This window comes from Dendropsophus ebraccatus, chromosome 8 (genome assembly GCF_027789765.1).
Source record: "Dendropsophus ebraccatus isolate aDenEbr1 chromosome 8, aDenEbr1.pat, whole genome shotgun sequence".
Classification (NCBI taxonomy): domain Eukaryota; kingdom Metazoa; phylum Chordata; class Amphibia; order Anura; family Hylidae; genus Dendropsophus; species Dendropsophus ebraccatus.
In genome coordinates, this window is record NC_091461.1 from 112295489 (window position 1) to 112314772 (window position 19284).

Genomic DNA, 19284 nt, shown 5'->3' on the forward strand with positions numbered 1-19284 from the left:
AACATCTCCGCATACTTTTATTTCCTCCATACCTTTAAAGGGACGTCAATCCCGTTTGGGGCGGTGGTGGGGCGAAAGCGCCTCCCTCTGGAGGATGTGCTCATTGTCTGTTTCGGATGCTTTTGGGGAGGGGGTGGTACAGGTATGACGAAATTGTTAATGATAGGAAGCCGATACGGTGATATTCCGGCAGAGTGGTCGGTGGTGTGCATGATTCTTATGATCTCCTTGTCTGTCTGGAAAAATATGGGAAAAAACTTCATTTAATGTACATAAACGTATATATCACAGCGCAGGTATCCTGGATCCTCCCACCTATAACCCCTCATATATATATATATATGTGCGTGTGTGTGTGTTATTCTTACCGTGCTAGGATACCGCTGTTCTTCCTCATCAGCCGAGAGTTTCTGTCGGGGAACTGTAGATATTTTTGGTACATTACCAGAAGACGAGTATACCGGCAGCGGCTGCAGGCGAACTGGCCGCTGCATGTTACCCGGCGCTGTGTTTGGACGAAGGGATGAAGCCTATTAACGTATGAGAAAAAAATAAATCCATCGTTTAACATGAGGTTTTTCATCTATGCATCTCTTTAATGTATTGCCCAGTATCACCACCAGGGGGCAGAGAAGAGAATGTTTTATTTTATAGAAACCTATAAGAAGCGCAGTGTTCGGGGGATGACCTCTGTAATTCTGGTTTATGGTATCCAACAACAGGATTATCATATTAGAACCCTATGGGGATAGACAAGGAAGTGAAGAGCTGGCAATACTCTTATATCATGGTGTTTATATTGGTCTGGGATATAACTGCAGTGTGGACATTGGGCAATTTTTACTATTATACTGTGGAGATGTAACTGTATGTACCAGGTATTGTTCTCGGGAGAGGAGTCAATATTTATTCGGGGATTATCAATGTGGACGGACATTAGTCAGAGGAAGAAGCCATGGTGTGGAGATTGTTGCTATGTACAGAGGAAAACAGAAGTGGCCCCTGTGCATGAACAGTAAATGGGCCCCAGTGCATGAACAGTATACGGGCCCCTGTGCATGAACAGTATACGGGCCCCTGTGCATGAACAGCATGCGGGCCCCAGTGCATGAACAGTATACGGGCCCCTGTGCATGAACAGTATACGGGCCCCTGTGCATGAACAGCATGCGGGCCCCAGTGCATGAACAGTATACGGGCCCCAGTGCATGAACAGTATATGGGCCCCAGTGCAAGAACAGTATAAAGGCCCCTGTACAAGAACAGTATACAGGCCCCGATGCAAGAACAGTATACGGGCCCCTGTGCATGAACAGTATATGGGCCCCTGTACAAGAACAGAATACGGGCCCCTGTGTATGAACAGTATACGGGCCCCTGTGCAAGAACAGTATACGGGCCCCTGTACAAGAACAGTATACGGGCCCCTGTGCATGAACAGTATACGGGCCCCTGTGCATGAACAGTATACGGGCCCCTGTACAAGAACAGTATACGGGCCCCTGTGCAAGAACAGTATACAGGCCCCTGTGCATGAACAGTATACGGGCCCCTGTACAAGAACAGTATACAGGCCCCTGTGCATGAACAGTATACGGGCCGATGTGCAAGAACAGTATACGGGCCCCTGTGCAAAAATAGTATACGGGCCCCTGTGCATGAACAGTATACGGGCCCCTCTGCAAGAACAGTATACGGGCCCCTATGCATGAACAGTATACGGGCCCCTGTACAAGAACAGTATACAGGCCCCTGTGCATGAACAGTATATAAGCCCCTGTGCATGAACAGTATACGGGCCCCTGTGCAAGAACAGTATATGGGCCCCTGTGCATGAATAGTATACGGGCCCCTGTGCAAGAACAGTATACAGGCCCCTGTGCATAAACAGTATACAGGCCCCTGTGCATGAACAGTATACAGGCCGTTGTGCAAGAACAGTATACGGGCCCCTTGCTATCCAGTGGCTCGACATAAATATAATATATAAGGCCCTTATATCCAATATAATAGACAGTGAGCTGTCAGGGCATGATGAGAGTTGTAGTTCTGCAACAGCTTGAGAGTAGAGCCCTGATACAGATGCACTGGGGCCCAAATGGTTCTGTCTGGGATGTGAAGATCTGTAGGGTACAGGATTGATATATCATCTATATTACTACTCATTTCTTCACTTACAGATTCAGAAGACTCGAAACGTTCATGATTTCCCAGTCTCCTGCTGAAGCCACTTTTAGGCCCTGTAGGCGGGCGAGGGGAGAAGGCCGGAAACGTTGTCTCTTCTTCAGCCCTCTTGGTGTGATCCACCTATAACACAAAGACGGTAACGTAGTCGGCATTGACTGCTGTGTTTTAAAGTGTTTGGTTAAAAAAATAAAAAAAAAATTTGAAAATTGAAGTCAGTAAAAAAATTCTGCTTATTGGTTTATGTGTGGTAAGAGTGCCCTCTAGTGGCCGTATGGGGAATTACATTGTGTTTCTTTTTAGTTATAATTCTCATACAGTACACTACTTCAACATTTTTTTTAATGAAATAATGGAAGAGAACAAGATTTTTTTATAGATGAAAACTAAAGTCACATTTGTTTATCAAGGTATTGATGAGAGAAGGTGAGAAAATACTGATAATTTGGTCATCAGGTGTCTACATTACTATATATTCCTTCTATATGTTATATGGTATATACCAACCTACGGATCACCAGCTATTGCCAAACTACAACTCCTATCATGCCCTGACAGCCTTCGGCTGTCAGGACATGATAGGAGTTGTAGTTTGGCAGAAACTGCCGGGTCACAGGTCTGTGAACACTGGTGCAGTGTGTAGGAAGGTAAAAGGCTGAACATCACCTTAAGTCTTTGCACCCGTTGCTTTCTGGCGAATGTTTCAAGTTTCCTTTTTATGTCTATTTGGTGACGTCGCTGGGAAGACAAGAAGATATAAAATAATATCAGTATAATAGATGGATATACCAGAGAGGCAGCTGCTATGGGGGAGGAGGTTTTATATATATATATATATATATATATATATATATATATATATATATATATATATAACACGTATTGAAGAGCTGCTGTAAAGCAAATTGCTGAAAATAATCCTTGTGGCTGTGATAGAGAAGAGTCAGACATAGAGGACATCACAGAGCCGCCCCGCTGACCCCCATCCAGTTCCAGAAGTGTCTACAATAGATATCAGAACTGGGGAATGGAGCAATGAAAGACGGAGCCCGGTCTGATGGGTCACATTCTCCTACATGTTACTGTGACACCAACCAAACCATTGTACACACCAAGGCTGAGATAGATAGATAGATAGATAGATAGATAGATAGATAGATAGATAGATAGATAGATAGATAGATGATGTCCCACTAGGGGTGTTGCAGTTATATACACCCTTCGCAAAAAGTCTGTACTTTTTGTATTCTTGTCGTGGTAAAAGTAGTAATAAAAGTTTGCCACTAGATGTTGCTGTATTATGTATGTGTATATGGAAGCTGCACAGCTGAAGGATCGCAAAGGGTTATTGTGTTTGTGTGTCACCAGAATCTGTAGACCAGTAGGATTTCTGCTTTCTTCTTTCCTGTCATCTCCCTCCTTTCTTCTTCTATTGCACTCTTTCACCCAATTACGGCGCATTATACACACTGTAGAGGAAGTTAGTCGCATGGGTGGGGGAGGAGCAGGGTCTTTCGTTCTTGTGCAGGAAGGACGCAAGCTAGATAGGGCTCTCTGACAGGTCCCCATATCTACGTGTCAGTCTTAGTCAGTACCCCACATGGGAAGGATGCAAGACAGCATGTCTCTCACAACTTCTTCACTAGTTACACTCCAAAGCACTATGCACTGTTTAACTCCTCTTAAGAGAGGACTAGCCAGAGATAACCTTAACCCACACCGTGGACAAGGGGAAGTCACAGAGCAGGACAGTATCCATAACAGAGCCACAGAGCCAGGAATTGATCCAGACAGAGCATAGTTGCGATAAGCTTAGGAACTCTGTCTCGCATAGCGGGTGTCAGCCAGGGAACCCTCAGCATTCCGCTCATCCCAGGTAACAAGGTCTGGGGCCTGTGTCACCCATTAGGAAGGTTCAGCCGAGTCTAATGGGCATAAGGTGGTGTAAAGACTGAAGTCAAAGGTCAATACACTGGCACAGGTTTTCTTCTTATCATTCTTTTTCTTATTCTTCCAAGTATTCTACCTCATCCTCCAACAACCCGGCAGAGTACAGTACTACATGGGTTGAGACTCTCTTGGCATCCTCCTCTCTACTAGTCTATTCCTTGTATCTATGTAGATAGATAGACAGATAGATAGATAGATAGATAGTGTTCTCCCTACTAGGAGGCACCCCTTGACAACAGGCTTCCTTCTCTGGAGAGAGGGATATCTGGCTATTCCCGTGTTTTGAGACTCGCAACTGAGGTTCCACAGACTCCTTTTTTGCATATTCAAATTTTGTAGGGGGCAATCAGTGGAGACTCTTAAAGGAGTACTGCATTGCTTTCCTTGAGTTCAGTGATTGCTGTGTTTTGTTGGTCAATTTTTCATTGCCCCTGATAGCCAGAATCCTGCTCCACACTGACGAGGGGCGAATACCCTGAAACGGCTGTCTGTGGATGGATGCCTGCCTTGGTAACCAACGTCTTATGTCGTTACACTCGCAACAGAGTAAGGGTGCCTTTACACAGAGGGATTTATCTGACAGATTTTTTAAGCCAAAGCCAGGAATGGATTTGAAAAGGGGAGAAATCTCAGTCATTCCTTTATGACCTGTTCCCTGTTTATAGTCTGTTCCTGGCTTTGGCTTTAAAAATCTGTCAGATAAATCTCTCTGTGTAAAGGCACCCTTAGACTTTGACTTATATGGGCCACTCTGGTGTTTCCCTATTTAGGCCCCAATGCTCGCAACAAAGAGAGCACCAAACCACCCTGACACGTAGCCCCTCAGGTCCTCGCTCTGTTGCGAGCATTGGAACCTTAATAGGGAAACACCAGGGTGGCCCCTATAAGTCACAGTCTAACTCTGTTGCAAGTGTAACGACATAAGACAAGGGTTACCAAGGCTAGGCATCCATCATCAGACAGCTGTTTCGGGGTATTTGCCCCTCGTCAGTGTGGAGCAGGATTCTGGCTACCAGGGGCAATGAAAATTAGACCCACAAAACACAACAATCACTGAACTCAGGGAGATCAGTGAAAAGAAAGATAGATAGATAGATAGATAGATAGATAGATAGATAGGAGATAGTAAGATAGATAGGAGATAGATAGATAGATAGATAGATAGATAGATAGATAGGAGATAGATAGATAGATAGATAGATAGATAGATAGGAGATAGTAAGATGGATGGATAGATAGATAGATAGATAGATAGATAGATAGGAGATAGATAGGAGATAGATAGATAGATAGATAGATAGGAGATAGATAGGAGATAGATAGATAATAGATAGATAGATAGATAGATAGATAGATAGATAGATAGATAGATAGATAGGAGATAGATAGGAGATAGATAGATAGATAGATAGATAGATAGATAATAGATTGGAGATAGATAGATAGATATGTAAAGTAGCTTGACGGCACTCCAGATAAGGTGAGAAAAAAGGTTTCACATTTATTCACAAAGTGCACAGCACAGCATACAAAGTAATTAGGCATGTGGCTTGAAAATGGTGGCGAGAGGCCACAGAAACGTTGCCTAATTACTTTGTATGCTGTGCTGTGCACTTTGTGAATAAATGTGAAACCTTTTTTCTCACCTTATCTGGAGTGCCGTCAAGCTACTTTACATATATATTGTGGACTCGTGGTTGGAGTATTTGCCTGGCACCCATATTTTTCCTGTGCTGCTGAAATTACTAAAAATAGATAGATAGATAGATAGATAGATAGATAGATAGGAGATAGATAGATAGATAGATAGATAGATAGATAGGAGATAGATAGATAGGAGATAGATAGATAGATAGATAATAGCTCCTCCAGCATATTAGATGCAGTACTGTATTTTCACCACTGGTGGCAGCAGTACACAAGCCCTCCTAAGCCAGTTTGGTATCTGATTGCCATCACACCCTGATATGTGACCTGTGATACCTGTATAATGCAGCACCTCCCTGGCATGGATGACCCATTATTTTAGCCCATATTTACAGCTCTATAACCCGTGTGCAGATGGATTACAAGTGCTGCAACTCCTTTAAGTTTCTTACAGGATGATTTTAACTGAATTAGAAGAATGGAATCACCTTGAGATGTAACAAGAAGTGGAGCGATGGTTTCCACCAATGTATTAATAATAGGTGTTTGTGAGGACACTGCGATCCCCTCTAAGGGAAGAACAAACGTTTGGTGACAGGACGTGTCAGTGCGGCTTCTCTCTGGCAGTGGAGTAAGGTTTCTGTCTCCCATCACTAGGGAAAGTCTCCGGGGACGGATCCGCAGCCGCCTGCACACAGTAACACCCAGACTTATACAGTCAATCCTAGGCAGATAATAGCACGGCTCCTCCTGGGAATATACATCTCAGAATATAGCGCCCCCCAGGGACTAATAAGAGGTGTCACATGACTGGTAAACTGGAGATGAGCCATTAGCTGTGTGTTATATGGAGGTAATGCAGGTGAATGAGCAGATCCCGCTTATACTGGACAATGGGGAGCATCCATTAGGCCTAAGAAGACCAGTTATCTATATATCATGGCATATGGTCATAAATATAAACTTTTGTTTTTGGATTACTTTTAACCCCTTTAAGGGGTACTCCGGAGGGAAAAAAATAGTTAAGTCAGTTGTTACCAGAAAGTTATACAGATTTATAATTTACTTCTATTTAAAAATCTCCAGTCTTCCAGTATTTATCAGCTGCTGTATGTCCTGCAGGAAGTGGTGTATTCTTTCCAGTCTGACACAGGGCTCTCTGCTGCCACCTCTGTCCATGTCAGGATCTTTCCAAATCCTCATAGAAAACCTCTCCTGCTCTGGACACTTCCTGTCAGAGACAGAGGTGGCAGCAGAGAGCGCTGTGTCAGACTGGAAAGAATACACCACTTCTTGCAGGACATGCAGCAGCTGATAAGTACTGGAAGACTTGAGATTTTTTTTTTTTTTTTTATTGAAGTAAATTTCAAATTTGTATAACTTTCTGACACCAGTTGAGTTCAAAGAACGGAAAAAAAAAATCTTCGGCGTACCCCTTTAACTCCCCAATGATGCTAAAGTAGTAAAAAGTGGACTCAGCGGCAGCGGTTAACCTCAACATACAGTTAATAGCAGTTGCAGCATCTAAAGGGTGCCCAGTGGACCCAACTGCAAGCTGCCATTAGGTTTTCATGGAAGCTAGGGGCTTAGGAAGGGTCTTCATGCCTGCCATGGTTGTATCCCTACTACAACAGTACACTGCAATACATCAGTATCACAGTATACTATAGAAGGGACTGCGGCTCCAGCACTTACCTCCATATCGAGCACCTTGTGAAATATAGCCTGGGCCAGACATTCTCTGATGTATCTCTGATGGTCTCTTCTCATGGCATTGATCCGGTATTCCTTCTCCGTCAGGATTCTACCACTTCTTGTGATCTAAAGCAAAGTGATCAGAGTAAGGAAACCCTTCTAACATGGATTATAGGTAGCAGGCAGGAATGGCTGTTATGGGTGAATAGGTGAGGGGGAAAAAACGTCCGTTTTTTGCAGGTGATAAATAATAACTGTGTCCATGATTTGAGGGTTGTGATTAGTTACGTCCGTTATTCTATACGGTATGTGGTAATTTCCCATTGACCTTAATGGAGCGCATTATTACATTGAAAATACAACTGCACTGTAATAACTTCTACAGACTATTACTCAGGCGGGATGTCGGCTGTAATTAATTTTTCAAAATTTTTATGAAATTTGACTGAACCCGGATCTCTTACCAGCCCGGCTCTCTGGAGATGTTTCCTTATCCTGGTGTTGTTGAAGTATCCTGTCAGGTGTTTGTCTGTGAGGCTGTTATATGCCGACAGGGGGCTGAAATACAAAGAGAAAAAGAAGGTTGGGTCAGAAAAAACATTAACATAGTAACAGAGATAGCAGTGATACATACAGGGATAGTTTTGCACATAGCAGGCAGTATTATAGTAGTTATATTCCAGTATATAGGAGCAGTATTATAGTAGTTATATTCTTGTATATATGAGCAGTATTATAGTAGTTATATCCTTGTATATAGAAACAGTATTATAGTAGTTATATTCCAGTATAAAGGAGCAGTATTATAGTAGTTATATTCTTGTATATAGGAGCAGTATTATAGTAGTTATATTCCTGTATATAGGAGCAGTATTATAGTAGTTATATTCCTGTATATAGGAGCAGTATTATAGTAGTTATATTCTTGTATATAGGAGGGAGTATTATAGTAGTTATATTCCTGTATATAGGAGCAGTATTATAGTAGTTATATTCTTGTAAATAGGAGGCATTATTATAGAAGTTATATTTCTGTATAGGGAGCAGTATTATGGCAGTTATATTCCTGTATATAGGAGCGGTATTATAGTAGTTATATTCTTGTATATAGGGAGCAGTATTATAGTAGTTATATTCTTGTATATAGGGGCAGTATTATAGTAGTTATATTCCTGTATATAGGAGCAGTATTATAGTAGTTATATTCTTGTATATAGGAGGGAGTATTATAGTAGTTATATTCCTGTATATAGGAGCAGTATTATAGTAGTTATATTCTTGTAAATAGGAGGCATTATTATAGAAGTTATATTTCTGTATAGGGAGCAGTATTATGGCAGTTATATTCCTGTATATAGGAGCGGTATTATAGTAGTTATATTCTTGTATATAGGGAGCAGTATTATAGTAGTTATGCGGTTCAGGGAAGAAACAGAGTGCTGCACCTCACACCTATGGCTGATACTAGTGCCGCTAGGCTAAATAAAAAACACATCAGAATTTTGTGTATGAATTGATCAAGCCATACTGCCCCATGTACCATCGTGCAGGTATCTGATACACATGGGTCCCTACACTAAGACTAAGGTGGTACACGGGGCAATATGGCTTGATCAATTCATATACAGACACTCTGGTGTTGATTTTTAATATAGGCCTAGCGGCATTAGTATCAGCCATAGATGGGATGTGCAGCGGTTCCATTCTCTCCAGTTCGTGTTTTGCAATTCTCCCTCTCTGAACAGCTCGCACTCCTTTATAAGACCCACATGGCCAAAATTAGCAGGATATGCCTGTGCTCACATGTCTGGACCCTATGTCTTCCCCATTCTGTGAGTGCAGCAATGGTAAGTGTAATACCATATCCATACTTGTGTCGTTTGGGGGCAGCCTTCCCCGCCGGTGGTGCTGGCTGGGTTTTGGTGGGGCTTTTTGGGTCTGGTCCTGTGACATTGGGGTTGCAGGGCCGTTCCATGGCCTCCCTTCCCTGCATGTGCACGCTTTGCGGGGTTGGCGGTCGCTGACCGACACGGTGTGGAGTTAGCGTAGGGACCCGTGTGGACCAGAGGACCTGCGCGGTGGTACACGGGGCAATATGGCTTGATCAATTCATATACAGACACTCTGGTGTTGATTTTTAATATAGGCCTAGCGGCATTAGTATCAGCCATAGATGGGATGTGCAGCGGTTCCATTCTCTCCAGTTCGTATTATAGTAGTTATATTCTTGTACATAGGAGCAGTATTATAGTAGTTATATTCTTGTATATAGGAGCAGTATTATAGTAGTTATATTCTTGTATATAGGGAGCAGTATTATGGCAGTTATATTCCTGTATATAGGGGGCAGTATTATAGTAGTTATATTCCTGTATATAGGGAGCAGTATTATAGTAGTTATATTCTTGTATATAGGAGCAGTATTATAGTAGTTATATTCTTGTATATAGGGAGCAGTATTATGGCAGTTATATTCCTGTATATAGGGAGCAGTATTATAGTAGTTATATTCTTGTATATAGGGAGCAGTATTATAGAAGTTATATTCTTGTGTATACAGGCAGTATTATAGTAGTTATATTCTTGTATGTAGAAGGCAGTATTATAGTAGTATATAGGAGCAGTATTATAGTAGTTTTATTCCTGTATATAGGAGCAGTATTATTTTGGTTATATTCCTATACATAGTAAGTAGTATTACCGTACAGTAGTTGTATTCTTGTATGTTAGAGGCTGGTATTTTAAGTTATTTTTTGTTACATATCAAGACACAAATGAATAAATATGACAGGTTGATAAATTGTTCCCTATTCCAAGGGGCCTAACACTGCTATATAAATTCAGTCCCTATGGTGATCCTTCCTGTGTTTTACACCCACAGGCCCCATCACGTATTATTTCTTCTCTGTAATATTTTTCTCTGTCATACAGAAGTCAAGGTTTCTATCAGAGAATCGTGAGCCAGGAATGTGGAGGTGGGATATAATCTGCCTTCTTATCATCATTTCTACCATTTATTGACACAATGAAGGTTATTTTAGGGAATCACGATTTCGGGAAAGCTAGAGGACGTGAGATTCACTGAAAATGAGTGAGATATATAAGAAAAATTCAAGCATGGCGGATAACATTATGTAACAATCCTCTAATCCATGTGCTTGTATCTTGATGCTCCTGATACATCTCTGTAGTAAAATAGAATTTCCTTGTCATACATGGCAGGTCTTGAAATGCGTTAGCAGCAGTATATTCTGATAATGTAGCTAAATGACTATTTCATATTTGGGCCACCTCATATCCTTCATTCACAACCAAAGCTGCACAGCTGTTCTTCTGCTTGAGCTCATATCTATATGCAGCCCCTGCTGCCTCAGTGTCTACTGGCCAGGCTACAGATATGATGATGCCACCAATGAGAGTCCCTACCTCTTATGTCCTGAATGACATACCCCCTTATCTATAATATTAGTTTTATTCTTATTACATTATTATTGATCAGGCAATCCATCATTGTATATATGGGAAAATTACACCACACCAGTCCAAAATAAGCTTCAAAGGTTCAGTGCACCGACATACAGCGATATTTCAGTCCCCTACCGCCCCCGGGACTGTTCTCAGGCAGCGTGCATGTGAATCGTGACTGGTACACATACACCTGAGACACTAGATTATCAATCCAATCAATGTGTTTGCATTACAGACCAATTAACAAGGCAAACATCATAATGATGTGTTTACATAGAGCAAGATCTATATATATATATATATATATATATATATATATATATATATATACAGGTTCCTACTCCAAGTTTTTGTTGGGGTTCTATGCTGATATAATGCACATTCATCATGATTCATTCATTCATTCCTGCTTAGCTGTAACCATGCATTTGATTACTTTAACTGGATCATGTGATCCCCAGCCTGACCCACAGAAAATGACAGTGCTTTATGTGTCAGAGGAGGTGACTTCCTGTGAAGTATGACTCAGCAGCCATTTATTTACATAAGTTAACAAAACATTAATAATATAAGTCATTTTCTGATTAAAACTGGACGTGTCGGGGGCCTTTGAAGCTCAAATGTCCAGTCGCCAATCTGCCCCCCCCAAATTTTTTTCCCGCCCCTAGCTGCCCACCACTGGCTTGGGAGCCCACCATAACCCCAGTAGCAGTCCCCAGGACAGCACCTGGCCGGGGGCCCATAAATTACCTAATCTCATCAGATGACCCATTGAATCAGGGGATCATGTCTTCCTATGAACCCATTCCATCACCTTTTCACCAACCTCAAGGACCCACCACCCGCTGCTATAACAAAGAACAACCGCATAGAACAACCTCCATGTGTGCGGCTTAGTGGATGAATGATGAAGCATATACCCCCTCCTTCTTTCTGACTCCAACCCTACCCTCTTCCTGCACCTGCTACAGCCCCCCCCCCCCCCCTCAGATTGATTATCCACTGTCTCCCATCATGGCAGCCTCCATCTCAACGGGGTTGCATCTGGCTTTACTTTATGGGAATTATCACTATGTCTCCAGAGTGTGTGTGTGTGTGTATATATATATATATATATAATACACATGCCCACTGCCTGAGGATGGTCCTGGGAGGGAACTGAAAAGTTGCTGTACGTTAATGCATTGAACTGCTTTCTCATACTGAATAAACCGATTCCATGGCATAGATAGATCTCGGTGTGATGTTGTTAGAGTGATCACGGATGTCCAGAGTGGTGTAGTGACTAGAGATGAGCGAACCTGGAGCATGCTCGAGTCGATCCGAACCCGAACTTTCGGCATTTAATTAGCGGTGGCTGCTGAACTTGGATAAAGCCCTAAGGCTATGTGGAAATCATGGATATAGTCATTGACAACCTTAGAGCTTTATCCAAGTTCAGCAGCCCCAGCTAATCAAATACCGAACGTTCGGGTTCAGATCGAATCGAACCCGAACCCGGTTAACTCATCTCTAGTAGTGACCCTCCTGGACTATCGGAACTGCCACCCACAGAAAGGGGAAGTGTCCCAAGGTTTCGGTGTATGATGTGTCGGTGGAAAGTGAAAAATCACAGAGTCTCTTTAACTTGAATAAGCTTGGGTTTTTACTGGAAAGTGCTTGCTTGCAGTAGGCTAAGAGATTATGATCTCTCTCTTGATAAAGCACTTGACAATAGTTCCAGACAAATACATGACAATACAGTTTCTGAATCTTGTAGTAGGAATACAGTGTAGGATATAGTCGTGCCAACTGAGTAGTGTGGTGAGTAATACAAAGCAGCAGAGTGGCAGAGAGGAGGATGCCGCGAGAGTCTCAACCCATGTAGTACTGTGCTCTGCTGGGAGGTTGGACAATAAGGTAGGATACTTAGAAGAAGTAGTAGAGCACCTATGCCCGTGTGTTGACCTTGAATTAGTCTACACACCACCTTATGCCCACTAGACTTGGCTGAACCTTCCTAGAGGGTGACACAGGCTCCAGACCTTGTTACCTGGCATGAGTGGAATGCTGAGGGTTCCCTGCTGATACCCACTCTGTCAGATAGAGTTCCTAGGCTTTGCGCAACTTTGCTCTATCCGGATCAGTTCCTAGCTCTGTGGCTTCGTTGTGGATACTGTCCTGCTCTGTTACTTCTTCTAGTCCACGGCATGAGTTGAGGTTGTCTCTGGCTTGTCCTCTCCTAAGTGGGGTTTAACAGTGCATAGTGCTGTGTAGCGTTACTTATAAGAAAGTTGTTAGAGGTGTACTGTCTTGCTTCCTTCCCATATGGGGTTCTAGCCAAGACTGACTTGCTCTTCCTTTCTCCCACGTGACTTCCTATCTCTAGCTTAACTAACGTGCGCTGTGAGTGGGTGAAGAGTGCAACAGAAAAAAAAAAGAGAGAGTTGATAGGAGAGAAGAAAAACAGATTCTTACTGGTCTGCAGATTCAGGTGACACATAAAGAAACAATAACCCTTTAAATCCTTCAGCTGTGCGGATTCCAAATACACATATATTACAGTGACATCTAGTGGCAAAACTTTAGTACTACTTTCATCACCACACAAGTACAATAAGTACAGACTTTTGCAAAGGGTGTATATAACTGTAACACCCGTGGTAGGACACCACAGATATATAGAGCCCAATCAAAAGTTTGCTATGGGGTCCAGCCCTTTCTAGTTACACCCCTGTGTGTGTGTCAGTAAGTCAGTCAGTGTATGTCAGTCAGTAATGTGTGTGTGTGTGTGTGTGTGTCAGTCAGTAGGTTTGTGTCAGTCATTAATGTTAGTCAGTGTGTGTGTCAATCGGTAATGTGTCAGTCAGTAATTGTGTCAATCAGTAAGTGTGTCAGTCAGTAATTGTGTGTCAGTCAGTAATTTGTATGTCGGTAAGTGTCTGTGTCGGTAATGTGTGTTTATGTATGTTAGTGGTGTCTTAAGTGATTGTGCATAGTGTGTGGATGGATAAGGAGGCGGCTGAGACTCTGTTGCCCAAGGGCCCACAAAGACCTGGAGTCGGCCCTGGATTGATAGATAGATAGATAGATAGATAGATAGATAGATAGATAGATAGATAGATAATAGATAGTGTAAAGGTGTATTCCAATGAATAACAGTTATGTATGTGATGGTGCGGGGGTTTCTGAACCATGGGCAGATTATAATGGGGGCAATCTGGGCTACCACCCAGGGCCCTGATTGCCCCATATTGGGCATAGCTACTTATATGGGGCACAGAGGGGGCACTGTTACTATGTGAAGCAATACACATGGGAAGTTTGTATATAGATGAGGATGATGCTGCAGCGAGGAGCCTAAAATGATTGTCTGGCAGATTCTGGTGACAAGTCATGGCTGGAGAAGTCTTTATGATGCCAGATGGAGAAAAAAAGTTAAAGTGAATGACTCAGATGAGAGAAGACGTCACTTACAATTCATGCTGAGAAGACGCCTCCTGTGAGTCAATTGATGTAACTGCACTATAATAACTTATAGAGAAGCCCATTGGCTTCCTGACTTGTTGGCGGTACGACTAGAGGGCGGGTTATTTGGGGCGTGGTTAGTAGGGTGGGGGCAGGGCTAGAGGGGGCATGGTTAGCACTGCCACTCCATTTATTCTCAATGGTGCTGGTGGAGTGAGCTCTGTACTGGCCGATCTCTGTTAGTGCCATAGACATGATGTACAGAGGTTCAGTAAAATTTCTCTTTGCTCTGACCAGCTGGACACAGTGTATGGACGCGCCCTGGGGTGGATGCAGTGTATGGATGTGTGCCGGGGTGGACGCAGTGTATGGATGTGTGCCGGGGTGGACGCAGTGTATGGCCCTGTTCCTGCGACCTCATCCTCACCTTTAACAATACACAGTGTTTGCTTCACATTGTTTATGGATCAGACTCTATGGTAACAGGACAGCGTTTCCTTGATACCAGGAACTGTCCTATGTATTTACATTGTATCTGATTCAACAGGACACCGTCCCGATGAACTCCGGCCCTGATCCTATATATGGGACATCAGGATACAAGGTAATCCCATGACTGTCAGCACATAAGAAGATATAATAGCCGAGAGCCTGAGAGTAAATATACAGAGCACATAAGACCTGCAATTATAGCATTAAAGGGATTATCCAGCGCTACAAAAACATGGCCACTTTCCCCCCTCTCTTGTCTCCGGTTCAGGTGTGGTTTGCAATTAAGCGCCATTTACTTCAATGGAACTGAGTTTGAAACCCCAACCAATCTGGAGACAAGAGAGGGGGGAAAGTGGCCATGTTTTTTAGTGCTGGATAACCCCTTTAAAGTCTTACTCACCTTATATCATAGCAGCAATAATACAACCAGTGTAGATGCCGGGGTCACAGCATCTCCAGATTGGCCCGTCTTGTAGAGTATTCCTGGGCTCACTTATGTGTTTGGGGGTGATGGCTAGTCACTTTTGTACATAGGAGCAGTATTATAGTAGTTATATTCTTGTATATAGGGGCAGTATTATAGTAGTTATATTCTTGTATATAGGAGCAGTATTATAGTAGTTATATTCTTGTATATAGGAGCAGTATTATAGTAGTTATATATCCTGTGTATATGGTTCCTAGCCCGACGAAGCGCCTCTGTAGGCGTGAAACATTTTGTTGCTCCTGCTGAACACACCTGCTTCACCATCTCCCCTCTCCCCGCCTAGCCTACTCTGATGTATCGGAAATAAACCACTTGCATCTTCAGTCCGGTGAGTGCGAGACTCTGTTTCTTGATCCTTGTTCATTATAGTAGTTATATTCTTGTATATAGGAGCAGTATTATAGTAGTTATATTCTTGTATATAGGAGCAGTATTTTAGTAGTTATATTCTTGTATATAGGAAGCAGTATTATAGTAGTTATATTCCTGTATATAGTAGCAGTATTATAGTAGTTATATTCTTGTATATAGGAGCAGTATTATAGTAGTTATATTCCTGTATATAGGAGCAGTATTATAGTAGTTATATTCTTGTATATAGGAGCAGTATTATAGTAGTTATATTCCTGTATATAGGAGGCAGTATTATAGTAGTTATATTCTTGTATATAGGAGCAGTATTATAGTAGTTATAATCTTGTATATAGGATCAGTATCATAGTAGTTATATTCTTGTATATAGGAGCAGTATTATAGTAGTTATATTCTTGTATATAGGAGCAGTATTATAGTAGTTATGGTTCAGGGAAGAAACAGAGTGCTGCACCTCACACCTATGGCTGATACTAGTGCCGCTTGGCTAAATAAAAAACACATCAGAATTTTGTGTATGAATTGATCAAGCCATACTGCCCCATGTACCTCGTGCCGGTATCTGATACACATGGGTCCCTACACTAAGTCCACACCGTGCCAGTCAGTGGCCACCAACCCCGCAGGCGTGCACAGCCAGGGAACGGGGGCCATGGGACGGCCCTGCGACCCCCATGCCACAGGACCAGACCCAAAAACACCACACCAGAACCCGGCCAGCACCGCCGGCGGAGAAGGTCGCCCCCAAGCAGCACAAGTCTGGATAAGGTATTGCGCTCACCATAGCTGCAGCAAACAGAATGGGAAAAAACAGGAGGGATTAAAACCATGTGCACTCAGGTGTCTCCTGCTAATTGCGGTCATGTGGGTCTCACCAGGAGGAGTGCAAAACACGGAGAAAAGAGAGAAACAAAATGCGGTTCAGGGAAGAAACAGAGTGCTGCTTTTTGGGTCTGGTCCTGTGACATTGGGGTTGCAGGGCCGTTCCATGGCATATATATTATATTCCTGTATATAGGAGGCAGTATTATAGTAGTTATATTCTTGTATATAGGAGCAGTATTATAGTAGTTATAATCTTGTATATAGGATCAGTATCATAGTAGTTATATTCTTGTATATAGGAGCAGTATTATAGTAGTTATATTCTTGTATATAGGAGCAGTATTATAGTAGTTATATTCCTGTATATAGGAGCAGTATTTTAGTAGTTATATTCTTGTATATAGTAGCAGTATTATAGTAGTTATATTATTGTACATAGGGGCAGTATTATAGTTATATTCTTGTACAATATTATAGTAAGGTTATTTTTGTGCACAGGGGCAGTATTATAGTAGTTCTCCTGTACATAAGATGTAGAGTATTAATACAAAAGTTATGGTTAATCCCGCCTTTACCCTCTTTGTATGCTTAGGTTTGGCACATACAGATGAACTAACAATCATCATCTAATACAATGGCCGAACAACTATAAATAATAGCAGCAGCTAATAAAGATAATTACTGAGCACATTCTTGACTTTCCCTCCACCTTCTCCCCTGCTGAGGACACAGACGCAGACCTTACAGTGAATACCAGGCTTTGTGTCTACAGGACAGCAGCACATACCACAGTATCTATGGCCGATGTCCAATCCGGCATCTGTCTGCAGCACACAGCCCGTCGCCTTTGACTATGTTCTCAGCATCAATACAATCATTGCTCTATTTCATATAATGCAGGTGGCCTCCCTGAAGATTTCTGTGACTTAGCAGGGGGCAAGTTTTATATATTAAAGTCCCTTGTGCCAAAAGTAGCCTTGAAAATAAAATCCACCAGAAGACTATTCTGGATTACTGTAAGGAAGTAAGTAAATCGGTCAATAAGAAAATAGGTCAATTAAAAGAGGTAAAAATATATGGGTGAAAATGACGGCTATGTAATACTCCATTTCTCCTATGGTGGCGCTGCAGGGAATTGTAACGCCTATTGGTTCTATCCCCTGTAGATCTCGAATGATCACTGGTGGTTCCAGCAGTAGAACATCATATTAGGGGATTCTTTAAAGTGTCACTGTCGTTTAATTTTTTTTTGCAGAAATCAATAGTACAGGCAATTTTAAAACACTTTGTAATTGGATTTATTAGCTGAAAAATGCATTTTTATCATGAAAAACCAGTTTGAAGCTCTCCCCCCTGTCTTCATGATTTTCCATGGAGAGCGGAGGTTTGGAGGGAGATGAAGCACCAAAACAGGACAACAAAGAGTTAATTTACAGCTACATCACTGGGCTATGTCCTCTGTGAGTCAGCACTGACCTCTCTGACCTCTCAAAACCGGCTTTCGCAAAGGTCCTGCTGTGTAATCCTTTGTTCTCTGCTCTCTGCTGACAACTTATCTCCCCCCTACCCCCTCCCCTCTCCATAGGTTACACCTTTACTTCCTGTGTTCCATCTTGGTGTCTTTGTTACTAGAGACAGATTTCTTGTAATAACAGGCAGAGAAGGCAGATTGCTAAGAAGTGAGACACCTGGTGGAGAGGCTTATAAAAACTGGGACCTTAGACTCTGTATCTGTTTCTCCCCTTTCTCCCCCCTACATTGTCCTGCCACAAAGTGACACCCAGAGGTATGTTTATTAGGTTTTGGCAATTCCTCCTTTTCTGTGCTAGGAAGATGATGTGATGAAAAAAAAAATAGCACAAAAACTCACTGATAGGTGGCGCTGTAGCTAGCTGTATTCACTATATCTCACTCTGTTTTTAACAATGCTCTTCATTTACAAAACTAGGTTATCTTTACATGCTACATGATGCTGATGTATCTTAAAGGGGTACTCTGGTGAAAAAAACATTTCTTTCAAATCATCTGGTGTGAAAAAGTTGTACAAACCTGTAATTTACTTTTATTAAGAAATCTGAAGTCTTCCACTACTTATCAGCTTCTGTATGTCCTACAGGAAGTGGTGTATTCTTTCCAGTCTGACACAGCGCTCTCTGCTGACACCACTGTCCATGTCAGGAACTGTCCAGAGCAGGAGAGGTTTTCTATGGGGATTTGCTCCCCGGAGGAAGGTCTGGCTAGTTCACTGACGTCGAGACACGTGATGGTGTCTCTGCAGTGTTCTTTTGCATATTTGCTCCCGACACAGACAGAAGTGACAGCAGCAAGCACTGTGTCAGACTGGAGAGAATACACCATTTCCTGTAGGACATGCAGCCGCTGATAAGTACTGGAAGACTTAAGATTTCTAAATAGAAGTGAATTACAAATCTGTATAACTTTCTGACACCAGTTTATTTGATAGAGTCCCCTTTAAGATCTGACACTAATGCAGGGCAATCAGGGTAAATCTGGGACCCCCATAAACAGAAGTCACATGGGGTGAGATCATCATTTGTGACAGTCGAAAGTAAAAAAAAAATAAAATGCTGTTACTGCTTCAGTGCCATCTATCTGTGACTTTTTGTACTAAACTTTTTAATTTAAAGGGGTATTACCATGTCAATTAATATAGTTATACCTGTAGGATTACAATTACAATCATTCATCTCTTGATA

General features: G+C 42.2%; 1 protein-coding gene across 1 annotated transcript in view; it reads right to left on the reverse strand.

The window, feature by feature from the left end:
- Positions 1-19284, reverse strand: part of ERICH3 (glutamate rich 3) — a 51624-nt gene that overhangs the window by 21339 nt on the left and 11001 nt on the right. Inside the window, exons 2-7 of the mRNA XM_069981918.1 lie at positions 7941-8034; positions 7477-7602; positions 2851-2922; positions 2179-2307; positions 369-530; positions 33-236 (exon numbers count right to left, since the gene is read on the reverse strand). Of these exons, the coding sequence (XP_069838019.1) occupies positions 33-236; positions 369-530; positions 2179-2307; positions 2851-2922; positions 7477-7602; positions 7941-8034 (787 nt within the window). The remainder of the gene's footprint in view (positions 1-32; positions 237-368; positions 531-2178; positions 2308-2850; positions 2923-7476; positions 7603-7940; positions 8035-19284) is intronic.